Source organism: Scomber japonicus, chromosome 6, assembly GCF_027409825.1.
Source record: "Scomber japonicus isolate fScoJap1 chromosome 6, fScoJap1.pri, whole genome shotgun sequence".
Classification (NCBI taxonomy): Eukaryota; Metazoa; Chordata; class Actinopteri; order Scombriformes; family Scombridae; genus Scomber; species Scomber japonicus.
This window is the reverse complement of record NC_070583.1, coordinates 25,209,624-25,235,426: the sequence shown is the minus strand read 5'-3', so window position 1 is coordinate 25,235,426 and position 25,803 is coordinate 25,209,624. Positions and strand designations below refer to the sequence as shown.

The following is a 25,803-nucleotide window of genomic DNA, read 5'->3' as shown; positions in this document are numbered from 1 at the left end:
CCTTAAACAGTCCCTTCTTACACACAGCTTCACAATTTTCATCAAAGGTAAGTTTAGTGTCTATGATTGTACCCAGATACTTGTAAGACTGTACAAGTTCTACTGTCTGACCTTTGATGTATGTGACTTCATGTGGAGGGGCTTGCTTCCTAAAATCGATTTTCATATCCTTGGTCTTTTTTGTGTTTATCTCTAAATAGGACTCCTCACACCACTCTATGAAATGGTTGACAACTCCTGCCTGTAACAGGCTGATGATGACTGTGTCGTCTGCATATTTCATAATGGTTCTCCTATCAAACACACTCTGACACATGTTAGTGTACAAAATAAAAAAATACAGGGGACAAAACACAACCCTGTGGGGAACCTGTGGAGGAGCAGACCTGGTCAGATAAGGATCCATTAACCCTCACTTTCTGTGTTTATTAGTCAGGAAGTCAAGGGACCAACCCACAATATTTTTACTCAGGCCAAACTGTTCTAGGAGCCTCTTTGCTAAGATGTGTGGCTGCATTGTGTTAAAAGCCGATGAAAAATCAATAAATAAAAGTCTGACGTGTGACCCGACTTGCTCAACATGTTTGACAATCTGGTTGATAAGGGTAACTGTAGCGTCCTCTACCCCTCTATTTGGTCTGTATGCAAACTGCATTGGATCTAATGCCTGCCCTGCTACTTCCAGGATCTTGGTCATGACAAGTCTCTCAAAGGATTTCATGACTTCTGATGAGACAGCCACCGGTCTTAGATCGTTTAGGACCTTGGGACAGCTGACCTTTGGGACAGGGACTACTACTGTATCCTTCCAGATTGCAGGGACATGTTGTGACTGTAAGGATTTGTTAAAAATGAAGTGAAAGATAGGGCTGAGTTCTTCGGCACAAGATTTAAGTACGCGTCCACATATGTTGTCTGGACCGTGACTCTTGTTTACTTTAACCGAGAAAAAGGCCTTTTCCACATCTCTGAGGTCTATATTAAAATGCTGGTCATCCGTCAGTTCATGCCTCAGCTCCTGGAACTCTGTATTAAAATCATGCTTATCGTCAAAACGATTGTAAAACCCATAAGAGCATTTGCAAGCTCAGTGTCTGAGTTGAAGCCATCCATAGTAATCTGCCTACTCTTTGAGTTTTGGAGGCCTGCTATGGTTTTCATAATAGACCAAGCAGAGCCAAGGTTATTTGTAACCATCTTATTCTCTAGCACAGATTTGTATTTCTGTTTGGCCTTTGAGATTTCTGTCTTCAGTTCTCTGTTAATTATGTGCAAGTCAGAGGAGGATGCTCCCTCTTTAAAAGAAGCTCTTTTTTTCTGTAGACTGACCATCACAGATTTATTTACCCATGGTTTATTATTTGGATAAGTTTTCACACGCTTACAAGGAATAATCATGTCTCTACAGAAAACAATGTAAGAGCATACAACATGAACCAAGACGTCCAGGTTATCACCACTCGACTGTTTAAACATGTCCCAGTCTGTACGGTCGAGGCACGCTTGCAGGCGTTCTTCAGCTTCCCGTGTCCAGACCCTAATGTCCTTTGTCTGGACCTTCTCTCTCTTTAAGAGAGTTTTATATATGGGCAGCAAGTGCACACAGTTATGGTCCGCTCTGCCCAGCGAGGCCAAAGGAAGAGATTTGTAGGCGTCCTTCACAGACACATATTGATAAAAGTTCCTAAGTGTCTTTTTAAGAGAAACATGGTTAAAATCACCCAAAATAAAATTGGGAGTGTCGGGTGAAAGTGACAGCAGTTTTTGCACCACCTCGAAAATAGAACCACAGGCAGAATCAGCGTTTGCTTTAGGGTGTATATACACCATTGTGAAGAAAAGTTGTGGAAACTCTCGGGGGAGGTGAAAAGGACGTAAGGATACAGAAAGGATTTCAACGTCCTTAGTGCAAATACGTTCTCTGACAGTCACAGAGCTGCTGCTGCAGTATCTTTTGTTAACATAAAGACATACACCTCCCCCCTGACATTTCCCCGTCACCTCAGCATCTCTGTCCATCCGGAATGGTGCTCCAAAGCCGTCCAGGGCCAGGTCATTGTCCCGGTCGCTCTCAGTAAGCCACGATTCAGAAAATGCCAGGACCCTGCAGTCTTTGAAGTCTTTCTGATACCGCATGTTTCCTTGGAGTTCGTCCAGTTTTCCCTTCAGAGACTGAATGTTCGCCAGCATCATCGAGGGCAGGGGAATCCGGTCGAGTCGTTGTTTCTTCAGTCGCAGCCTGACGCCCGCTCGTCTGCCCCGCTTCCTCACCTTCACAGCCGTCGATCCGCGGGTACGCTTGAAAATGTCCTCCCGGATAAAGTCTGGTAGCTCTGTGATACCTGTCATGCAAGCTGCGAGTGGCAAGTTTAGCTGCATTAGCTCATCCCTGGTGTACTGCAACCTGCTCTGGTCGGTAGCCTCGGTGAGCAGTAGCAACAGGTGAAAGAATATCCACCAAACGACAGGGTAGAGGGTATCCATTTCCAGCACCAAGGGCACTCTAATATAGTCGCAGCATAAAAATAATGAGTAAAATCGACGACTTAAAAGTATAAAAACATAACATAACAAAACAGAACTGGCGGTGTTCATGAGACAGTTCTCTGCTGTAGCTGTCTCTGGTGCTTCAACCCCTGCTCTCTCATTCACCTCATGCAGCACAAGCAGATGTCTCCGGTTGCGTGTCCTGCAGGGGGCTTTCAAGGTGCACTTAGCTGCCTGGTGACCACGACCACAACGCCAACACTTGTTGTTGCTCCTGATCCACACCTCCTTCTGCTCCCTATTCAGTTGCTTGAAGTTGGTGCAGTTGTTCAGATAGTGGTTACTGTTATCACAGTATGGACAGTAAGCTGTACCCTTCTCCTTTTTGCTGAGGCTGTAGACTGAAGGTGCTGGTACTGATGGGGGTGTGGGAGTGCTTGGCTCTGCTGCCTTACCAGTACCAAGGAGGACGGTGGTGGCTTTGCTGGTGGGCTTTGAATCTCTCTGTATCTCTCTCTTTCTGATGAAAGACTCCTCTCTTCTATAGTTGGCACCCTTCACACTGTCCTCCTGCACTTCAAGCTCATATTCCAGCCATTCAGCCAAGTCAGTGAGCGTGGGAATTGCTACTCTCATGGGGTGGATGAATCTCTTGAAACTGGTGGTGAGGTCATGGGGTAGCTTGCCAAGTAGCCTGGATACATGAGATCCACACTGCAGCTCCATGTGGCCTCTTGACCCTTGCAGCAAGCATGCCCACTAGAGAGCGTACACGAAGAGCAAACAGACGAAAGGCTTTCACATCACCACTACGGACTTCCGGACCATCCATCAACTCCCTAATACGTTGCACAGCTAGCTTGTGTGGCTGCCCGTACATCTTAGTGAGGGCCACCATTGTGTTTGTATAAGGCTACCTGGAGTTGCTGTACGAGTCTGCCACAAGCGAGGCCTCTTCACACCTGCGGTGATCTGTTAGGATTTGGAACTTGAATAGCTCTGTGGCGTCACTCGGGAGGATATTATCCAGTGCAATCTTCATCCTTGAGAATTTTCTTGGGTTTGGTGACGTCAGAGGTGGGATAGATGGCTTGGGCCCTCGGTAATTATGTTCTTGAGTGAATGACCGGTCTGCATAGAGTCGATACGGGGAGTAGCCTTCATCTGCTCTGTCTACATAACCACATCGTGGATCATAGAGGTTATAGGCTGGCCACGGTTGGGTTCTCTGGCCGTACTGATTTGCCCTGGGGTAGCTTTCTTGAGGAGGGACAGAAGAGTATGGTGGGTAGGAGAGGTCTCCTGGCACCTGGTGTGAAACTTGAAGGTGGGAGAGATCATCTGCTAACATATCACAAGGCCTGGTGGGTGGGTAGTATGCCTCTCTGTGGTCAGCAGGATGTCCTCTATATTGCATATAGACTGGTGTTGGGTGATAACTCTCATGTCCACGGGTGTCTGGATGGGTTCCTGATCTCAGTCACCAGATCATCCACTTGTCGACGGAGGTCAGTATTTGCTTGCTTCATCTCCTTTAATGCTACAATGAGCTCAGGTACCTGGCTGGCCTGGTATCTCAGAGCTGCATTCTCATGGCTGAGCTGCTGCCACCTGGTGGGTGGATCTGGGGCTGGGCTGGGTGGAGGGTGCTGATCATCCTGCATCTCCCTCAACACCTGTTCCCATTCCTTTTCCACCTCTTTCTGATCTGGTGCAGGGTTTTGGCTAATAGGCGTTGTGGCACCAGAACGCGCCTCTGCTCCTATGAGCTCATACTCATTTTCTTTTGTGTCGTGGGGAACTCGGTTCCTGATCTGCCTCTGGCATCCTGGTCCAGTTAAATCATAATCCAACAGGTAGGAGGGAACTGCTCTCTGCCTTGGTGGTTGGGAAACCACATCATCTGGGTCAGGGTTAGGCATCTTCCCACAGTAATCCATCTATCTGGCTCGAAGGACCAGTGAAAAATAGTGTTGGAGTGTGGGTGGTGGGATAATACAGATCGCTGTGGAGACTCCGGTCAGGGCTCTGGTGGGTCTCAATAACCAGACCGTGGAGTGCAAAGAGAGTTCTTTATTTCTGCCAGACGTGGGTGTTCTTACAGAGACTTGGAGGTGTGTGGTTTAGGACAAATGGACGCACACAATCCTCTTGGACTGGAAAACTAGCTCTGAAACATCAAAACTCAACTGAAAGCTCCTACAAGCATGTCTAATGCTCTCTTCTTTGCTGCCAGCAAAACTGGCTTTGTTGCCAAACATAACAGCTACATTGCGCCCTCTACTGGTTAACGGTTAGGACAGCCTTTTCAACACTGTCAGAGATCATGTCCGAAATTAGACGAAGGGGTAAAGAGGGGGTAGCGTGTGATTTAAGTACTGCTTCTGTTCCTGAACCTAGTTATAAAACTTCATATAGAGTGTACTTTGGAAAATACTAACTCAATTTAGCTAACTTAGGCTGCTGAAACACTGACATTAGTTGAACATCGAAATTTAATATGTTTTTTAAAAAATGAGAAAAAAAAAAACCTAAACCTCATGCAGTATTTTACTCTTGAACTGCTGTACGCCATTAAGTTTTATTGGCCCTACTTTATTGAATCCTCCGTTTTTATTTTTTCATCTTTTGCATCTTGGCTCAATCTCTCTTGTGCTACACATTCTATTTACCTTAGAGATCAATGTACTCAATTTTGGCCCAGTACTTGGGGGGATTTGTCAGTGGGTTGGCAAAACCTTTCATTTTCTAGGCAAAACTTCAGTTTTGATTTCATAATGTGTGTGTACGTGCATACTTGTGTACTGTAAGTGTGTGTGTCATGGATATAGCAATAACCTTTACCAATGTAAGACTGCTGTGCCCTGTGGGAAATAAATCAACATTTTATGAAGGGGGCACATCCACCTGCATCCAACACATATGTTATAAGAGTGGTGCCCTTCTTCCTTAAAAAATGCAGAGCAAACATGCATGAGCTGGAGAGATCCATGCTCTTATATGTGTCTTTCCTCTACTTGAACACAGCTTTTGGCTGTGAACTCCTTGGCAGGTTTGATATGCCAAGTTTGTTCAAGCAGGGAGACATAATGATTGGGGGGATTTTCCCAGTTTTCAACAAAGACATAAGCAGCACTTCTACATTTGAGAGACACCCACCTGGAGTGAAGTGTGCAGGGTAAGTTTAAACAGAGTTGACTTTTTAATGCTTCATGCTCCTCTAATATTATCTTATGTCATTTTATTACCTATTTCAAAACCTTTTTAGATTTTACCTACGAGCATTTCGATGGACACAAGTGATGATATTTACAATTGAAGAAATTAACAAAGATCCAACTCTCCTTCCAAACATATCACTTGGCTACAGGATCCTCAGCTCTTGTTCATCTCCCACAAATACTTTGCGTGCTGCGCTCAGTGTGGTTAGTAGACCAAAGGAGATAGAATCAAATTCCACTTGTCCTCCAGCAATATCTGCCCTCATAGCTGAATCCGGATCTTCTCAGTCTTTAGCTGTGGCTGGAATCCTGGGGCCATTTCAAATGCCAGTAGTAAGGGATTAAATTAGATGTTTTACTGAATTGTTTTCTGTGATATTTGATGTGACATTTCTTAATACCTCAACTGGTGTTTTTGTCTTACAGGTAAGCTACTTCTCAACATGTGCCTGTCTGAGTAACAGAGCTAAATATCCTACATTTTTTAGAACAATCCCCAGTGACTATTTCCAGGCAAAAGCTCTAGCTGCACTGGTCAAACGTTTTGGATGGGAGTGGATTGGAGCCATACAGTCAGACAGTGATTACGGGCGGAATGGGATCCTGGCTTTTACTGAAGAGGTTAAAAAGCTTGGTGTTTGTATTGCATTTGTTGGGACAATTGGTCGGACATACACTACGGATAAAATTCTGAATGTTGTGGAAATGATTAAGGAGTCAACTGTCAAAGCAATCCTTGCTTTTGTTGCTAAAACTGACTTTTATCCTTTGATGAAAGAGATTGTGAAACAGAACATTACAGGAATTCAGTGGATTGGCAGTGAGGCCTGGATAACAGCTCCTCTACTCTCCACTCCAGAATTGTACCAATCTTTGGGAGGAACCCTTGGATTTGTGATGAGGAAGATGGCTATTCCAAACCTAAAACCATTCCTTACAGGCATTAGCCCTTATACTGATCCAGCTGCAGCATTTGTGAGGGATTTCTGGGAGATTATGGTGGGCTGTAGACCTGCTTTGCCTGGAGAACACACAGACACAGAGGCAACAAATACAATATGCACAGGCAATGAGACATTAACAAATTCCCAAAATGTTTTCTTCAATGTCACACAGCTCAGAGTTTCTTATAATGTGTATAACGCAGCATATGCAATTGCACATGCTCTTCACCAGCTGGTATTTTGCCAACCAGCTGGGAAAAAAACAGTGGGCCCATGTTTGAACATATCAGAAATTCATCCAAAAGAGGTGGGAAATACTGCAAGTAATTGTTAGCAACATATAAGTGTAAAGTTAATATGAACAAAAACATAACAATGTCTAACAGTTAATATATTATTCTAATTTTCTCAGGTCACTGATCAGATTCAAAAGGTGAATTTTAGGAATCAGTTTGGGGATAATGTATTTTTTGATGAGAATGGTGACCCTCCTGCTTCTTATGAAATTATTAACTGGCAGCTGAGAGATGGGCAGGTGCAACATGTGGCATTGGGTCATTTTGAGTCTGCTGCTAATGGTGATTATGAGCTCAGTATCCAGGAGGAAGAGATAGTGTGGCAAACAGGCAAAATGGTAATCAGGAAGACTTTTTCCATGAACCAAGCTTATTATTTTTATCAACTATTTGGCTTGTTGAAACATTAGTGTAAATGTGACATTTTTCGGGCTGCACTAGAAATTACATTGTATAAGATGTTATTTCTTCATTTCTCAGGTTCCAAAATCAGTTTGCTCTAATGTTTGTCCTATTGGAACCAGGAAAGCCCAAATTAAGGGAAAACCCACCTGCTGTTTTGACTGCATCCCATGTGCTGATGGAACTATAGCCAATTCAACAGGTACAGACATGTATCAGCAGAATTTGTGCCATACTAAACCAAAAATGCACAATCTAGTATCATCACATGCATTTAATTTGTATAATATGTTTATTTCCATTTTATAAATATCATTGTTAGTTTAAATAGATTCAGTATTGATTCGATTGCATTTGAAGATATAAGTTCTTGCAAATGTGACATCCAGATGCAGAACTCATACTTTCAGTTCATGTTTAACAGGTGCAGCAGATTGCATACCCTGTCCACAGGAATACTGGTCCAATGACAAGAAAGATGAGTGCATTCCTAAAACTATTGAGTTCCTGACATATTCTGAGCCAATGGGAATAGCTCTCACAGTTGTGTCCCTGTTAGGAGCCACTCTGTCACTGGCCACGATGACCATCTTTATCCGCTGCAGAGATACCCCTGTGATAAAGGCCAGCAACGCTGAGCTGAGCTGTTTTTTGTTGTTTTCTCTTTCTTTGTGTTTTCTCTGTCCCCTCACTTTTATCGGCAGACCCACAGTCTGGACTTGCATGCTGCGCCACACAGCTTTTGGAGTGACATTTGCACTTTGTATTGCATGCGTCTTGGGAAAAACGATTGTTGTTGTAACAGCTTTCAAAGCCTCATTTCCTGGCAGCAAAGTTGCAGGAAAGTTTGGTCCTGCTCAGCAAAGGATCATAGTTTGTTCATGCACTTTGATTCAGATACTAATTTGTGTGTTGTGGCTAAAGTTAAACTCACCTTTCCCAGACATGGTTTTCAGATACAGCAATAAGAAGATAGTTTTAGAATGCAACACTGGCTCTGAGGCTGCTTTCTATGCAGTACTGGGGTACATAGGGATTCTTGCAATAATATGTTTGGTCCTGGCATTTCTAGCGAGAAAGTTGCCTGATAACTTTAACGAAGCCAAATTTATCACTTTCAGCATGCTGATATTCTGTGCAGTCTGGATCACCTTTATCCCAGCATATGTCAGTTCTCCTGGAAAGTTCACTGTAGCTGTGGAGATATTTGCAATTTTGTCTTCAGCATGTGGTTTATTAATTTGCATTTTTGCACCTAAATGTTACATAATATTAATAAAGCCAGAGAAAAACACCAAGAAGCATGTCATGGGAAAAAAATAAGACCAAAGGAATGTGAATTATTAGTTTAACATATGATTCCACTGTCACTGCTAACTTTTATGTAATGTATTGTTGTATGCGAGTAGTGAGCAAGATGATGTAACATTTCTGACATTATTCTTTAATGTACTATATACAAAATATGGAATTAATAAGGCAATAGATTAACTATAGGCAAAAGCCAGGGTTAGACATAATTACTTCACATATTTATTGGCTTTTAGTACATCATTTACCCATAAATGATGAATGATTATTTTGGATCGCATATTTAGTTGTAATAGTTTTGTTCTTGTTTGGTTGTTTGTTTTTTGTAACAAAATTATGTCAAAGAGAGCTGTGTTTTTATGATGTGTGCATAAAAATGTTATTCCCAATATTTAACAGTGTTGATATCTGGGGGTGTGGGGCACTGTAATTAATTGTATGTATTATATATACATATAATTGTCAGAGACTGAATAACAATCTTTATTTACATGTGAGTGACATTGTTACGACCCCGATTGTGTCTAGGGGTGGGGACGTAACAAACAAAACAACACAAACAAAAATATACCAAAACACAAGAGATCCAAACACAAAACTCAATTTATTAACGATTAACTTAAGACGAGCTTCCAAAAAACAACAAGGGAAACCGATCAATGAGTGGCAGACAAACCACACCGCTGAACAGGAACACCAGGAACACCAGGAACAAGCACACAGCTCAGTTTAGCACACAGCTCAGTTTAGCACACAGCTCAGTTTAGCACACAGCTCAGTTTAGCACACAGCTCAGTCTAGCACACAGCTCAGTTCAGCACCCAACCAGAAGTCAACTGCCCGGGACTGGCTTCTTAAGTTGTTAGCCTGATGAGCCACAGCTGATGCCAATCACTAATCAGTGGGGAGAAAAGGGGGCGGTACCTGCAGAAAAGGAAAAGGAAGCAAGAAACCACACGGCACGTAACAGACATACAATATGATTGTCTCATTATTTAGTTTTTCAAAATTATAAGTGGATAAAGCCAACTTTAGATGGTACTCCACTAGAAATATACATAAAATGAAAATGTTTTGGATAGTCTAGAGATTTAATATCTGTATCAGAATTAATGTAAACAAAGCACAAAAAGCAAGGAAATTTGTGTTCTGCAACTTGGTTTTGGGGAACACCAGCTTGGAGTTGCACTATCGCATAGGCCCTATATCCAGATAAGTCAAACATGGCATGCTGATTCAGCATAATAAGCTGTTTGGCATTGGCAGAGAAGATTTGCCAAATTTTTCATGGGCACAACCCACATCCTCAGCTCTGCTGCTCATCCCACAAATGCATGTTCCTTACAAATGTGGCACCATTTAAAAGGGGAATAAACAGGCTTTCCAACAGTATAATAGTTAAGCATCATTATTCATTAAATCGACAAACTGGCAGTCTAGGTAGTCCTTTAAAGCCTGAGCCAGGGCAGGGATGTTAATGGGAGTATCGAAATACTTACATAAAGCTTGCTTTGTAGGATTGTGGAGACATGTAGTTCTGGCGTGGGCCCCACTGCAGAAGGAGAAGGTGTGGAGGAAGTGACATTTGGAAACGCTACAGCCGAGGTAGAGCATGGGTCTGCCTCTTCTGTCCACACCGTTAGGAAGAGGGTCAAGGGCTGCCAGCTGGATTTTGACTGGTTTAGGGGGAATGGAAGGAGGGGGGCTGTGGAAGGCAAGCTGAAAACTGCATGGTTTGGTTTCTGTATGACCGGAGGGCGAGGCAAAGGAGCGGCGAGTGTGCATGACATGATGGTGGGATGGGGTGTCGCATGATTCACAGTTAAGTGGCGAGTGGGCCGTGAAGATACAGCAGTAAAGTTCACGCTCTAAAGAACCCCAATATGTCCCTGGGTTGAATTGATTGAGTCTGCCTGCAGCTTGGAATGCGAAAAGAACATGGTATGTACAAAAACTGTTACCTCCGAATAGCAATTGATGCCATCGGGGGTGCAGCCGCTGTGGCCACTGGAGGGGGACAGCAAAAGTAGGAGCCTGAGGAGAAGGAAGGATGCGGGGATGAAGAGATGCATGTACACAGGATGATAGTGAATGATGTGGGTGGCTGCAGCTCTGGGTTAGTGAGAGCTGGCCTAGGGTGTGAAATGCCTTGGCTCTCTGGGGGAGCAGCTGTGGATGGCTCCTTATGTATGGCCCTGCGGCCCCGCAGACTCCGGAAGTGGCTGATGGGAACGGCAGTTCTTTTTACTGTACTGAACCTTTAGAATCCGTTCATTAAAATGATTTGTTCAAAAGATTTGTTCACCGAATCGTTCAGTGCTCTCCAACTCCCTGAACTGATAAACAGCCAAATAATCCGTCATTCAGTTCATGATTCAGCCCTGAGGTTCACGTTCACTTACTGAGGGACGGTGCGTTCAAGGACTATATTATACAATCATTCGCGGGAGACGCAGCGCTGCTTATACATGCACTAAAAATATTACACAGTGAGAGTGTCCTCTGTGCACAGTAAAATAACATAACATGATGCTACACTGATGTTAGCAACACAGCGCTAATGTTAGCAGTACATGTACTGAACGTGAATCAACTCCTCAGTGCCCTGAGTCAGTGAGTGACTGACACAGCGCCACTTTCAGCAGAACGATTCATTGAACGACATGCTGAGGACGTGAATCTCGTTCACGTACTGTGCTGAAAGTGGGCTGAATCATGAACTGAATGACGGCGTTTCACGTTCGCGAACGAATCATTGAACGACATGCTGAGGACATGAATCTCGTTCACGTACTGTGCTGAAAGTGGCGCTGTGTCAGTGGTGACTCTCACTCACTCTTCTGTCTCCTCTCCTCTCATTACTTTATGTGTGCCTAAGTCCATTACGATAATGGGGATGGGGGCGTGTGTGTGTGTTTGTTTTCGTTAGCTGTTAGCTTGGAGAAATTGATGCTATTGGCATGAAAGCGTATCCCCGCGAAGGGGAAACAGAATCACTCAGAGTCAGTCAAAGTGTTGTCGTTCACTGACTGATTCGTTCGCAGTGAACGAGTGAGTGAGTTGCGGCAGTTCCACTCCCGACCCGCAGCCATGCTCGCGGCTGAGCTCAACTGAACTGAACTGAGAAAGGAACGAATCAGTTCATGAAGTGATTCAGTTCACTTCGTTCACTCAAAAGATTTGTTTGTTCGAACGACACGATCGCGAACGACACAACACTAAGTGGCTGGGGATTGTTTTGCTGAGAGTCCATGTAAAGTTTGAAAAGTGCTGATTTTCTGTCCGAGTGGTGAAAAGGGATGTGCAACCGCTTAAGTTCTTGCTTCAAGCGGGCAACGGTTCAGTCAGATACTTTTGGAATTGGGTTACAGTCAGGGAGTTGCTGGCTTCAGTTGTCAGAAAAAGAGAGACGTGAGCCCCGGGAAACTTGGATTGCTGGGCGCAGCTGAGTTTGCCGAAGTGACTGGACTTCTAGTGGTGACTCCCAGACTGCGACAGTTGGCTGGAGGTTGGTGAATAAGTCATCGTCCGCGGTGTTAAAAAGGATCTCTTGATCCATGATGATCGAAAGTAAGAATGCGGTCAGTGTATTCTGTCAGAGATCGTGTCCGAAATTAGACGAAGGGGTACAGAGGGGGTAGCGTGTGACTTAAGTACTGCTTCTGTTCCTGAACCTAGTTATAAAACTTCATATAGAGTGTACTTTGGAAAATACTGACTCAATTTAGCTGACTTAGGCTGCTGAAACATTACATTGACATTAGTTGAACATCAAAATAAAATAAAAAAAGTGAGAAGAAAAAAAACCTAAACCTGATGCAGTATTTTACTCTTGAACTGCTGTACGCCACTAAGTTTTATTGGCCCTACTTTATTGAATCCTCCGTTTTTATTTTTTCATCTTTTGCATCTTGGCTCAATCTCTCTTGTGCTACACATTCTATTTACCTTAGAGATCAATGTACTCAATTTTGGCCTAGTAATTGGGGGGATTTGTCAGTGGGTTGGCAAAACCTTTCATTTTGTAGGCAAAAATTCAGTTTTGATTTCATAATGCATGTGTACGTGCATACTTGTGTAGTGTAAGTGTGTGTGTCATGGATATAGCAATAACCTTTACCAATGTAAGACTGCTGTGCCCTGTGGGAAATAAATCAACATTTTATGAAGGGGGCACATCCACCTGCATCCAACACATATGTTATAAGAGTGGTGCCCTTCTCCCTTAAAAAATGCAGAGCAAACATGCATGAGCTGGAGAGATCCATGCTCTTATATGTGTCTTTCCTCTACTTGAACACAGCTTTCGGCTGTGAACTCCTTGGCAGGTTTGATATGCCAAGTTTGTTCAAGCAGGGAGACATAATGATTGGGGGGATTTTCCCAGTTTTCAACAAAGACATAAGCAGCACTTCTACATTTGAGAGACACCCACCTGGAGTGAAGTGTGCAGGGTAAGTTTAAACAGATTGGACTTTTTAATGCTTCATGCTCCTCTAATATTATCTTATGTCATTTTATTACCTATTTCAAAACCTTTTTAGATTTGACCTACGAGCATTTCGATGGACACAAGTGATGATATTTACAATTGAAGAAATTAACAAAGATCCAACTCTCCTTCCAAACATATCACTTGGCTACAGGATCCTTAACTCTTGTTCATCTCCCACAAATACTTTGCGTGCTGCGCTCAGTGTGGCTAGTAGACCAGAGGAGATAGAATCAAATTCCACTTGTCCTCCAGCAATATCTGCCCTCATAGCTGAATCGGGATCTTCTCAGTCTTTAGCTGTGGCTGGAATCCTGGGGCCATTTCAAATGCCAGTAGTAAGGGATTAAATTAGATGTTTTACTGAATTGTTTTCTGTGATATTTGATGTGACATTTCTTAATACCTCAACTGGTGTTTTTGTCTTACAGGTAAGCTACTTCTCAACATGTGCATGTCTGAGTAATAGAGCTAAATATCCTACATTTTTTAGAACAATCCCCAGTGACTATTTCCAGGCAAAAGCTCTGGCTGCACTGGTCAAACGTTTTGGATGGGAGTGGATTGGAGCCATACAGTCAGACAGTGATTATGGGCGGAATGGGATCCTGGCTTTTACTGAAGAGGTTAAAAAGCTTGGTGTTTGTATTGCATTTGTTGGGACAATTGGTCGAACATACACTATGGATAAAATTCTGAATGTTGTGGAAATGATTAAGGAGTCAACTGTCAAAGCAATCCTTGCTTTTGTTGCCAAAACTGACTTTTATCCTTTGATAAAAGAGATTGTGAAACAGAACATTACAGGAATTCAGTGGATTGCCAGTGAGTCCTGGATAACAGCTCCTCTACTCTCCACTCCAGAAATGTACCAATCTTTGGGAGGAACCCTTGGATTTGTGATGAGGAAGATGGCTATTCCAAACCTAAAACCATTCCTTACAGGCATTAGCCCTTACACTGATCCAGCTGCAGCATTTGTGAGGGATTTCTGGGAGATTATGGTGGGCTGTAGACCTGCTTTGCCTGGGGAACACACAGACACAGAGGCAACAAATACAATATGCACAGGCAATGAGACATTAACAAATTCCCAGAATGTTTTCTTCAATGTCACACAGCTCAGAGTTTCTTATAATGTGTATAACGCAGCATATGCAATTGCACATGCTCTTCACCAGCTGGTATTTTGCCAACCAGCTGAGAAAAAAGCAGTGGGCCCATGTTTGAACATATCAGAAATTCATCCAAAAGAGGTGGGAAATACTGCAAATAATTGTTAGCAACATATAAGTGTAAAGTTAATATGAACAAAAACATAACAATGTCTAACAGTTAATATATTATTCTAATTTTCTCAGGTCACTGATCAGATTCAAAAGGTGAATTTTAGGAATCAGTTTGGGGATAATGTATTTTTTGATGAGAATGGTGACCCTCCTGCTTCTTATGAAATTATTAACTGGCAGCTGAGAGATGGGCAGGTGCAACATGTGGCATTGGGTCATTTTGACTCTGCTGCTAATGGTGATTTTGAGCTCAGTATCCAGGAGGAAGAGATAGTGTGGCAAACAGGCAAAATGGTAATCAGGAAGACTTTTTCCATGAACCAAGCTTATTATTTTTATCAACTATTTGGCTTGTTGAAACATTAGTGTAAATGTGACATTTTTCGGGTTGCACTGGAAATTACACTGTATAAGATGTTATTTCTTCATTTCTCAGGTTCCAAAATCAGTTTGCTCTAATGTTTGTCCTATTGGAACCAGGAAAGCCCAAATTAAGGGAAAACCCACCTGCTGTTTTGACTGCATCCCATGTGCTGATGGAACTATAGCCAATTCAACAGGTACAGACATGTATCAGCAGAATATGTGCCATACTAAACAAAAAATGCACAATCTAGTATCATCACATGCATTTAATTTGTATAATATGTTTATTTCCATTTTATAAATATCATTGTTAGTTTAAATAGATTCAGTATTGATTTTCGATTGCATTTGAAGATATAAGTTCTTGCAAATGTGACATCCAGATGCAGAACTCATACTTTCAGTTCATGTTTAACAGGTGCAGCAGACTGCGTACCCTGTCCACAGGAATACTGGTCCAATGACAAGAAAGATGAGTGCATTCCTAAAACTATTGAGTTCCTGACATATTCTGAGCCAATGGGAATAGCTCTCACAGTTGTGTCCCTGTTAGGAGCCACTCTGTCACTGGCCACGATGACCATCTTTATCCGCTGCAGAGATACCCCTGTGATAAAGGCCAGCAACGCTGAGCTGAGCTGTTTTCTGTTGTTTTCTCTTTCTTTGTGTTTTCTCTGTCCCCTCACTTTTATCGGCAGACCCACAGTCTGGACTTGCATGCTCCGCCACACAGCTTTTGGAGTGACATTTGCACTTTGTATTGCATGCGTCTTGGGAAAAACGATTGTTGTCGTAACAGCTTTCAAAGCCTCGTTTCCTGGCAGCAAAGTTGCAGGAAAGTTTGGTCCTGTTCAGCAAAGGATCATAGTTTGTTCATGCACTTTGATTCAGATACTAATTTGTGTGTTGTGGCTAAAGTTAAACTCACCTTTTCCAGACATGGTTTTCAGATACAGCAATAAGAAGATAGTTTTAGAATGCAACACTGGCTCTGAGGCTGCTTTCTATGCAGTACTGGGGTACATAGGGATTCTTGCAATAATATGTTTGGTCCTGGCATTTCTAGCGAGAAAGTTGCCTGATAACTTTAATGAAGCCAAATTTATCACTTTCAGCATGCTGATATTCTGTGCAGTCTGGATCACCTTTATCCCAGCATATGTCAGTTCTCCTGGAAAGTTCACTGTAGCTGTGGAGATATTTGCAATTTTGTCTTCAGCATGTGGTTTATTAATTTGCATTTTTGCACCTAAATGCTACATAATATTAATAAAGCCAGAGAAAAACACCAAGAAGCATGTCATGGGAAAAAATCTAAACAAAGGACTGTGAATTATTAGTTTAACATATGATTCCACTATCCCTGCTTAGTTGTAATGCATTGTTGTATGTGAGTAGTGAGCAAGATGATGTAACATTTCTGACATTATTTTTTAATGTACTATATATAAAATATGGAATTAATAAGGCAATAGATTAACTATAGGCAAAAGCCAGGGTTAGACATAATTACTTCACATATTTATTGGCTTTTAGTACATCATTTACCCATAAATGATGAATGATTAATTTGAATCGCATGTTTAATTGTAATAATTTTGTTCTTGTTTGGTTGTTTGTTTTTTGTAACAAAACTATGTCAAAGAGAGCTGTGTTTTTATGATGTGTGCATAAAAATGTTATTCCCAATATTTAACAGTGTTGATATCTGGGGGGGGGGGTGGGGCACTGTAATTAATTGTATGTATTATATATACATATAATTGTCAGAGACTGAATAACAATCTTTATTTACATGTGAATGACATACAATATGATTGTCTCATTATTTAGTTTTTCAAAATTATAAGTGGATAAAGCCAACTTTAGATGGTACTCCACTAGAAATATACATAAAATGAAAATGTTTTGGATTGTCTAGAGATTTAATATCTGTATCAGAATTAATGTAAACAAAGCACAAAAAGCAAGGAAATTTGTGTTCTGCAACTTGGTTTTGGGGAACACCAGCTTGGAGTTGCACTATCGCATAGGCCCTATATCCAGATAAGTCAAACATGGCATGCTGATTCAGCATAATAAGCTGTTTGGCAGTGGCGGCTGGTGAACATTTTTTTTGGTGGAGCTGGTGTGGCAACAGATTTCCCTGCCTCGTCTAGCATAAGCATTCAAATGAACAGTCGGAAAATGTTTACAGTTCCACAATAATAATTTAATTTCACAGTCTCCAGTTTCACAGAAAAAGTAACAATTTACAGCTATAATTAGACTTTATGCTATCAAATACTATACAATACTATCAAGGGATAAATTCACAACAAGGGTATGATTTCAGCTGAATCTATACAAATCAACAGTGAATGAGTGAGTGAGTGGAGGGGGGAGTGTCTAAGGTGAGGCGTGGGTTGAGAAGAGAGAATGAAACATAACTTTTCCTATTAAAATGTAACATATACAAAGAATTCACACTTGAATGCCATGTTTATAATAAAAAATATTATAATAATGTATTTTATTTAAAGGCGCCTTTCAAAGCACTCAATGACACGTTACAAGACACACATAAAACAACAACAACAGTACATCAAACAATATAAATTAGCTAACATTGATGTGGAAGTTAGTGCCGTTTTTGCAAAGATAAATAAATAAACAAGAATCTGATTACATAGTTAGTGTGAGACACAGTATGCCACTCTGAATAAGTGTGTTTTCAGGCGGGATTTAAAGGTGGAGACAGAGTTCCAAAGGCGGGGGGCAGGTCGGCTGACAGCTCTTGACCCCATGTTATAGGGTTTCTACGCAAGTATGGAAATAAATTTGATCTATTTCCAGGTATTAAAAAGTATGGAAAATTAAAAATAAAGTATGGAAGCAAATGGTTTTTGCAGCAATGGGTAGATGCAAGTTTTTGGATGCATGGCTTGACTGTTCCATATATAAATACTGGTTGGCCAAGGATACCCAATTCACAAACAGAGCTAGATGCAAGTTTTGTGCAAAGTCATTTGACATCGCCAACATGGGGGAGAAGGCGATTCTGAGCCACATGAATGGGAAAAAAACACTGACGTCTTGTTACTGCATCGCTTGCACCCAGAATTCCAACCTTTCTGTCTCAGCCCAGACCAACGCCATTAAGTGAACATGCCCACACTCCGAATGATGAATGGTGAGAACATTCAATTATATTATTAACCTCTTGGATCAAGACTGTCGTGTATTGTCTTTTAGCGAGTCTGACGATGCATCTGTGCACCGATATAACCTAGCTAAACAAGCTATTTGTGGCTAAAGTGAAGTAGAGGCACTTGTACTCTGTAACAGTGGTGCTGACCGAATGATAGCAGAAGTACACATTCACAATTCACGTTGTGAGTTTGTTAAAGTGTGTGATATAAATAAAATGTATTATTACTATTATTATTAGTAGTAGTAGTAGTAGTAGTCTTTCTTAATGAGACAAATTTGTTATTCTTTTTCAGTAACACTTATGCAGCTGCATCCAGTAGCTCAACAGCTGAAGCTACCTGCAGTGGCTCAGTGAGGACCTATGTGGGTGGGCCAGAGATTCTGTCTGCAGAAGTGTACTGGGCTCTTGATGTCATCAAGAAGCATTGATCCTTTAACAGCTGAACTGGAAAAAGTGAACTTTTTCATCTCATGTTTCCAGACAGCCCCATTGCCTCAAAGTTCACCTGTGGGGATGATAAAGCAGCTTACCTGACAAAATTTGGCATTGCACCACATTTCTCATCACCACTGCTGTCATGACATGTTTGAATGATGTGAAGTTCATAATATTGTGTTGCAAATTCCATATGATTGCTTTTTATGGTACACCTTTAAGTGAAAAAATCAGAAATGCACATGCAACCTATATGTAGGTTTTTACAATTTATTGCAAATGTTTAAGTTGTAATTCTAAGTTCTAACTCTAAGTTTAACTTGTTGTTTTTGAGCCCGTGTTGCCTTTGTAGTTGACTGTTGACCTCATCTACAAAATGGTGTGAGTGTGAGTGAGAGAGTGATTTTCAGAAACTTGAGGGACACAAACAAATTGTAAGCATTGCACTGTTAAAATAAAATTCAATGCATTGAACTTACCTGAGTTTTTATTTGCATGCCATTATGGTACTTTGCTGCTATTAAGAATAATTAAACTTGATGTGAAATATGATATATGATATATTTACTCAGATGTTGCATATTCTCTGGAAAAAAAAACCCAGCAGAGAAGTCTGGAAATTAGGGTATGGAAAAGTATGGAATTTTGAAATTCCAAATGTGTAGGAACCCTGATGGTAGTTAAGTTGGCAGATGGGACAAAGAGGTGGATGGCAGAAGAGGATCAGAGAGTGCAGGACGTTGTGTAGATGTGAATAAGTTCAGAGAGATATGAGGGTACCAGGTTGTGAAGGATCTTGAAAGTGAGGAGCAGAATCTTAAAGTCAATGTAGGATTTAATAGGGAGCCAATGTAGTTCCTGCGGGGCAAGAGTGATGTGATCAATAGAGAGAGTTCTGGTGATGATACGAGTGGCTGCATTCTGGACTGGTTGGAGTTTATAAAGACATTTCCGAGGAAGAACAGAGAGAGTTACAATAGTCCAGACAGGATGTAATTAGTGTGTTTACAAGGATAGCGGTGCAGGTTGGTATAAGTGAGGGATGGAGACGATTGATGTTGAGTAGATGGAAATATGAAGACCGACTAACATTATTGATGTGTGCTTCGAAAGATAATGTGCTGTCCAGCTGTGTATCGTCTGCATAATAGTGGAATCGAATATGACATTTCCTAAGAATGTAAGCAAGAGGCAGAAGATAAATAATGAACAGGAGGGGGCCAATGACAGAGCCCTGGGGAACACCCCTGGAGAGATATGATATGAACCAAGCCACAGGGGTGTCAGTGATTCCAATGGAGGCTAGCCTGTCCAGGAGGATGTCATGAGAGACAGTGTCAAAGGCTGTGTTCAGGTCGAGGAGAAGCAATATGGAGAGTAGCCCAGAGAGATGGCATCATGAGGTCATTGGTGATTTTCACTAGGGCTGTCTCTGTGCTGTGGAGGGGACGGAAACCAGGCTGAAATTGTTCATAGAGATTGTTGTCAGACAGATGGGTATGGACCTGAGCTGCAACAGTTCTTTCTAGTATTTGGAGAGAAATGGCAGGTTTGAGAAAGGACGAAAGTTGTTCAAGTCATTTGGATCTGCACCAGGTTTCTTGAGTGTTGGAGTTTTTGCAGCAGAATGATGATGGAACAACACCAGAAGTCGTTGAGGAATGAATGATGTCAGTTATTAAGGAGGATAAGGCAGACTTTTACCAGGGGGGTAGGTAGGGGGTCTAACTGGTAGGTAGATGATTTGGATTTATGGATGAGACCAGTTATTTTGGAGACAGTGGGCAGTTTGAAGCTGGTGAGTGGAGAGCTGAAAGAAAATGCTGGGAAAGAGTCCAGAGATGCTGCAGAGTTATTTGAAGCAGTCAGTGTCTGATGGATATTTTCAATTTTGGCATTGAAGAAGGTCATGAAGGTATCACACTGTGAAACTGTGAGTAAGTGAGGTGGTAGAGTAACAGGTGGTTTCAGAATATTGTTGATAGTTGAGAATAGGGCTCTGGAGCTCCCATCAGCTGTCCTGATTAAGTCTGAGTAGTAAGTGGTCTTGACTGAAGAAAGAGCATCCTTGTATTGATGTGATTATGATAAATTTCTTTGTGAACTGCTAGGCCGGTTTTTACATAAAGGTGCTCAAAACAACAGTCTTTAGTTTTGAGCCGGCGTAGTGCTGGTGCAAACCAAGGAGCAGAATGGGTAATAGAAACAGACCTGGTTTTCAGAGTATCATCCCAAGTTATTTATTATTACTGCAGTATTTGCCTGCTTGCACTGCTGTACCCCACTAACCTTTCTTGCCATTGCTTTATTTGACATCCTCCAAAAATGTGGCTGTTCTATCACTTATTGCATCTTGGTTCAAATTTCTCTCCTAAAGAACAAATTGTATTCAAATCAATGCACCTGTCCAAACAGTTTTTGCTCATTAGCTCTTTGGCTTTGTCAAGTATGTGATGTGTCCCATTTGTGACATGGCAAAATGTGACATATTTTAGGGGCTTCAGAAACATTTTATTTGATTCTATATTGTAAAGTGCACATATCTCTATATGCGGCACTGAATGAAGTAATCATCTTACCAGTGTAAGATTGCTGTGCCCTGTGGGAAATAAATTAACCATTCATGAGGGGAGTACTTTTCCCTGCATCTGACACAGTTATTATAACAGCAGTGTCCATGTCTCGCTGAAAAAAATGCAGAGCAAACATGCATGAGTTGAAGAGATCTGTTCTCTTATATTTGTTTATCCACTTGAACACAGTGTCTGGCTGTGAACTCCTTGGCAGATTTGATATGCCAAGTTTGTTCAAGCAGGGAGACATCATGATTGGGGGGATTTTCCCAGTTTTCAGCAAAGACATAAGCAGCACTTCTACATTTGAGAGAAACCCACCTGGAGTAAAGTGTGCAGGGTAAGTTTAAACAGATTGGACTTTTTAATGCTTCATACATCCTCTTCTCATATTATCTTCCCTCATATGTACATGTATATCTGTTATTTTCAAACTATTTCAAAACCTTTTTAGATTTGACCTACGAGCATTTCGATGGACACAAGTGATGATATTTACAATTGAAGAAATTAACAAAGATCCAACTCTCCTTCCAAACATATCACTTGGCTACAGGATCCTTAACTCTTGTTCATCTCCCACAAATACTTTGCGTGCTGCACTAAGTGTGGCTAGTAGACCAGAGGAGATAGAATCAACTTCCACTTGTCCTCCAGCAATATCTGCCCTCATAGCTGAGGCCGGCTCTTCTCAGTCTTTAGCTGTGGCTGGAACCCTTGGACCATTTCAACTGCCAGTAGTAAGGGATTAAATTAGATGTTTTACTTAATTGTTTTTCTGTGATATTTGATGATTTTCAAATGCTTGATATGTGACATTTCTTAATACCTCTATTGGTGTTTTTGTCTTACAGGTAAGCTACTTCTCAACATGTGCCTGTCTGAGTAACAGAGCTAAATATCCTACATTTTTTAGAACAATCCCCAGTGACTATTTCCAGGCAAAAGCTCTGGCTGCACTGGTCAAACATTTTGGATGGGAGTGGATTGGAGCCATACAGTCAGACAGTGATTACGGGCGGAATGGGATCCTGGCTTTTACTGAAGAGGTTAAAAAGCTTGGTGTTTGTATTGCATTTGTTGGGACAATTGGACGGACATACACTATGGATAAAATTCTGAATGTTGTGGAAATGATTAAGGAGTCAACTGTCAAAGTAATCCTTGCTTTTGTTCCTGAGACTGAATTTTATATTTTGATGAAAGAAGTTGCGAAACAGAACATTACAGGAATTCAGTGGATTGGCAGTGAGGCCTGGATAACAGCTACTCGACCCTCCACTCCAGAAATCTACAAAGCTGTTGGAGGAGCCCTTGGATTTGTGGTGAAGAAGATGGCTATTCCAAACCTAAAACCATTCCTTACAGGCATTAGCCCTTATACTGATCCAGCTGCAGCATTTGTGAGGGATTTCTGGGAGATTATGGTGGGCTGTAGACCTGCTTTGCCTGGGGAACATACAGGCATCGAGGCTACTCATGTAAGATGCACAGGCAATGAGACATTAACAAATTCCCAGAATGTTTTCTTCAATGTCACACAGCTCAGAGTTTCTTATAATGTGTATAAAGCAGTTTATGCAATTGCACATGCTCTTCACCAGCTGGTATTTTGCCAACCAGCTGGAGAAAAAACAGTGGGCCCATGTTTGAACATATCAGAAATTCATCCCAAGAAGGTGAGAAATACTGCAAGTAATTGTTAGCAAAATAAACTGTTTATTTTCCTGAATAGAATTACTATATGAACAAAAACATAAAAAATGTGTAACAGATGGTGTTTTCCTTTTCTCAGGTCACTGATCAGATACAAAGGGTGAATTTTAGGAATCAGTTTGGGGATAATGTATTCTTTGATGATAATGGTGACCCTCCTGCTTCTTATGAAATTATTAACTGGCAGCTGAGAGATGGGCAGGTGCAACATGTGGCATTGGGTCATTTTGACTCTGCTGCTAATGGTGATTATGAGCTCAGTATCCAGGAGGAAGAGATAGTGTGGAGAACAGGCAAAATGGTAATCAAAAAGACTTTTTCCATGAACCAAGCTCATTATATTTCAGTTATTTGTCCTGTTGAATCACAAGTCTCAGTATGACACTTTTTTGGCTGCACTATAATTACAAGGTATATGTTGGTTTTGTTTTGTTTCGTTTCTCAGATTCCGACATCAGTGTGCTCTAATGTTTGTCCAGTAGGAACCAGGAAAGCTGAAATTAAGGGAAAACCCACCTGCTGTTTTGACTGCTTCCCGTGTGCTGATGGAACTATAGCCAATTCAACAGGTACAGACATGTATCAGCAGAATGTGTGCCCTACTAAATCAAGCATGCATAACCCAAGTGTAATTACATGTATTTCAAGGAAAATTGACTTGAAATAGTGAAATACAACAAGAGTTGAGTGTCTCATTAAACATCAGCAAAAATGGGTTAGGGTTAGGGTTTGTGAAAATTAACATTCATTACTATTAAAAAAGTTTTTTTGTTTTTTTTTAAAGACCAAGTTAAATCCTAACAAATGGCTAGACTGTCTATGGTCAAACTGTGCCAATTTGTTTCATGGATAGTTAGTGGATGTGTCTATCCACTCAATTTTCTGACATGGTCAAGCTACATTTGAAGAAATAAAAAATGTAAAAATAAAAGGTTATAAATAATGTTGTATCAACCATACTTTTCTCTCATATCTTGGGATGTGTGATATTTTAATTCTAATGAAGAATATACCTAAAAATTGTAATTTGAAATTGTCTATCAAAGGTTACTGCAGTTACACTCAAATCCAGCACACCTGCAGAATCACTCAGTGGATAAAGTGTTCTTTGATGAGAATGGCAGCAGCAGCAGCAGTCCCATGAACAGAGAACTGAAAAATTCACTGCCTCAAATCACTACAAATAATAAAGCCTCTATTGTACTTGACTCAGACTGTTAAGATTTAGGTCTCAAATTTAAAATAATTAACATTTCCCATTGCTCAACATCAGACATACCCTGAACTTAAAGCTATGAAATAGCTGGTTAGCGATCTGATCATGGACCCCTGGTCAATCATAGTACTTGAATGCTATGCAGGGCATGTTTTGCTCAGAAAAGCAGTGGGATCCATAATAACACATTGTGATTAGCCAGAAAGTTGCTAAAAGAAGGAGAGAGTTGAGACTGTTTGAGCAGAACAAAAGTACATATAAATGTACAGCAGGTAATTAATTAAGCAAAGTTTTGGGAATGAATAGCGTCATTTTTGTAATAAATGTCAGAGCATAACCATCCAATTCAAACCAAATATCAGGATCATTTACAAAAACTTAAATGAAAATACTTTGAATATGGATCTAAACTAATTACTAACACTTTTTAGATGCTTAATATTATATACATAAGACCCTAGTTTACATAGTTAGAAGGCTATTGTGGATTTGGGTTTCCAGCAGCTTTAATGTTTGCATGCCTATGTTTAAAATATTGATTTCACTTTAACTACATTCATTGTTAAATGTATTGCTTTCCTGCAAATGCAAGATCAAGATGCAGAACTCACTTTCAGTTAATATTCAACAGGTGCAGCAGATTGCATACCCTGTCCACAGGAATACTGGTCCAATGACAGGAAAGATGAGTGCATTCCTAAAACTATTGAGTTCCTGACATATTCTGAGCCAATGGGAATAGCTCTCACAGTTGTGTCCCTGTTAGGAGCCACTCTGTCACTGGCCACGATGACCATCTTTATCCGCTGCAGAGATACCCCTGTGATAAAGGCCAGCAACGCTGAGCTGAGCTGTTTTTTATTGTTTTCTCTTTCTTTGTGTTTTCTCTGTCCCCTCACTTTTATCGGCAGACCCACAGTCTGGACTTGCATGCTGCGCCACACAGCTTTTGGAGTGACATTTGCACTTAGTATTTCATGCATCTTAGGAAAAACGATTGTTGTCGTAACAGCTTTCAAAGCCTCGTTTCCTGGCAGCAAAGTTGCAGGAAAGTTTGGTCCTGCTCAGCAAAGGATCATAGTTTGTTCATGCACTTTGATTCAGATACTAATTTGTGTGTTGTGGCTAAAGTTAAACTCACCTTTTCCAGACATGGTTTTCAGATACAGCAATAAGAAGATAGTTTTAGAATGCAACACTGGCTCTGAGGCTGCTTTCTATGCAGTACTGGGGTACATAGGGATTCTTGCAATAATATGTTTGGTCCTGGCATTTCTAGCGAGAAAGTTGCCTGATAACTTTAATGAAGCCAAATTTATCACTTTCAGCATGCTGATATTCTGTGCAGTCTGGATCACCTTTATCCCAGCATATGTCAGTTCTCCTGGAAAGTTCACTGTAGCTGTGGAGATATTTGCAATTTTGTCTTCAGCATATGGTTTATTAATTTGCATTTTTGCACCTAAATGTTACATAATATTAATAAAGCCAGAGAAAAACACCAAGAAGCATGTCATGGGAAAAAATAAGAATAAGGGTCTGTGAATTATTAGTTTAGCAGATGATGCCACTATCCCGCTAACTTGTATGTATTGTATGTGGTATGTGAGTAGTGAGCAAGATGATATATCATTTCTGACATTTATTTATCAATGGTCTATGTATAAAATATGGAAATAAAAAGGCAACAGATTTACTTTAAGCAAAAATCAATGGTTGACCAAATTACTTCATATTTATTACATATTTAGTACATCATGTACCCATAAATTATGTATGATTACTTTGGATTGCATATTTCATTGTAAAAAAATGTGTTTTTGTTTGTTTTTGTAACAAAACCATGTCAAGGGGGGGTGTTC

At 41.0% G+C, this 25,803-nt stretch overlaps 3 protein-coding genes across 3 annotated transcripts; all 3 read left to right on the top strand.

Annotated features, from left to right (window-relative positions):
- Nucleotides 1-5,480: 5,480 nt before the first annotated feature.
- LOC128360110 (extracellular calcium-sensing receptor-like) lies at nt 5,481-8,673 on the top strand. Its single transcript, XM_053320439.1, has 6 exons — nt 5,481-5,665; nt 5,756-6,041; nt 6,135-6,959; nt 7,065-7,286; nt 7,429-7,552; nt 7,775-8,673. Exons 1-6 carry the CDS (start codon nt 5,547-5,549, stop codon nt 8,671-8,673), a joined length of 2,475 nt encoding a protein of 824 aa, XP_053176414.1. The 5' UTR covers nt 5,481-5,546.
- A 4,257-nt stretch (nt 8,674-12,930) lies between these two features.
- Nucleotides 12,931-16,140, top strand: LOC128360112 (extracellular calcium-sensing receptor-like). The gene is made up of 6 exons (XM_053320441.1): nt 12,931-13,115; nt 13,206-13,491; nt 13,585-14,409; nt 14,515-14,736; nt 14,879-15,002; nt 15,227-16,140. Exons 1-6 carry the CDS (start codon nt 12,997-12,999, stop codon nt 16,138-16,140), a joined length of 2,490 nt encoding a protein of 829 aa, XP_053176416.1. The 5' UTR covers nt 12,931-12,996.
- Nucleotides 16,141-21,179: 5,039 nt separating this feature from the next.
- On the top strand, nt 21,180-25,486 carry LOC128360152 (extracellular calcium-sensing receptor-like). Its single transcript, XM_053320514.1, has 6 exons — nt 21,180-21,349; nt 21,464-21,749; nt 21,864-22,688; nt 22,805-23,026; nt 23,171-23,294; nt 24,573-25,486. Exons 1-6 carry the CDS (start codon nt 21,231-21,233, stop codon nt 25,484-25,486), a joined length of 2,490 nt encoding a protein of 829 aa, XP_053176489.1. The 5' UTR covers nt 21,180-21,230.
- Nucleotides 25,487-25,803: the final 317 nt, after the last annotated feature.

Coding starts and splice junctions, on each gene's coding strand:
- LOC128360110 (XM_053320439.1), top strand. CDS start 5,547: ATGCCAAGTTTGTTCAAGCAGGGAGACATAATGATTGGGGGGATTTTC. Junction 6,042..6,134: donor GGCCATTTCAAATGCCAGTA/GTAAGGGATTAA, acceptor TTTGTCTTACAG/GTAAGCTACTTCTCAACATG. Junction 6,960..7,064: donor CAGAAATTCATCCAAAAGAG/GTGGGAAATACT, acceptor TAATTTTCTCAG/GTCACTGATCAGATTCAAAA.
- LOC128360112 (XM_053320441.1), top strand. CDS start 12,997: ATGCCAAGTTTGTTCAAGCAGGGAGACATAATGATTGGGGGGATTTTC. Junction 13,492..13,584: donor GGCCATTTCAAATGCCAGTA/GTAAGGGATTAA, acceptor TTTGTCTTACAG/GTAAGCTACTTCTCAACATG. Junction 14,410..14,514: donor CAGAAATTCATCCAAAAGAG/GTGGGAAATACT, acceptor TAATTTTCTCAG/GTCACTGATCAGATTCAAAA.
- LOC128360152 (XM_053320514.1), top strand. CDS start 21,231: ATGCCAAGTTTGTTCAAGCAGGGAGACATCATGATTGGGGGGATTTTC. Junction 21,350..21,463: donor CCTGGAGTAAAGTGTGCAGG/GTAAGTTTAAAC, acceptor AAACCTTTTTAG/ATTTGACCTACGAGCATTTC. Junction 23,027..23,170: donor TGTGGAGAACAGGCAAAATG/GTAATCAAAAAG, acceptor TTCGTTTCTCAG/ATTCCGACATCAGTGTGCTC.